The sequence below is a fragment of the Propithecus coquereli genome, unplaced genomic scaffold (assembly GCF_000956105.1).
Source record: "Propithecus coquereli isolate 6110/MARCELLA unplaced genomic scaffold, Pcoq_1.0 Scaffold870, whole genome shotgun sequence".
Taxonomy (NCBI): Eukaryota; Metazoa; Chordata; class Mammalia; order Primates; family Indriidae; genus Propithecus; species Propithecus coquereli.
Genome location: NW_012154952.1, coordinates 71,077 through 71,389, shown reverse-complemented (window position 1 = coordinate 71,389; position 313 = coordinate 71,077). Strand labels below are relative to the sequence as shown.

The 313-nt window shown below is 39.6% G+C and overlaps 1 protein-coding gene across 1 annotated transcript in view; it reads left to right on the top strand.

The window, feature by feature from the left end:
- Nucleotides 1-313, top strand: part of CYLC2 (cylicin, basic protein of sperm head cytoskeleton 2) — a gene marked incomplete at its 5' end in the record, with an annotated part of 7,316 nt that overhangs the window by 5,467 nt on the left and 1,536 nt on the right. The window contains one exon of the mRNA XM_012664209.1: nt 38-235. Coding sequence (XP_012519663.1) covers nt 38-235 — 198 coding nt within the window. The remainder of the gene's footprint in view (nt 1-37; nt 236-313) is intronic.

The window sequence follows — 313 nt, the reverse complement described above, 5'->3', positions numbered from 1 at the left end:
TCAAAGAAGGGAAAGGATTCAGCTTCAGAATCTGAAGGTGAAAAGCCAGGTGCAAAGAAGGATGACAAAAAAGATAAAAAAGGTTCAAAGAAGGGCAAGGATTCAGGTTCAGAATCTGAAGGTGAAAAACCAGGCGCAAAGAAGGATGACAAAAAAGGTAAGAAGGATTCAAAGACTGGCAAAGATATGACCTCCGATTCAGAAGGTGAAAAGAAGGGTAAAGATGCAAAGAAAGGTGATGAAGCAAAGGATGCCAAGAAAGATGCAAAGAAAGATTCAAAGAAGGGGAGTAAAAAAGATGAAAAGAAGCCTG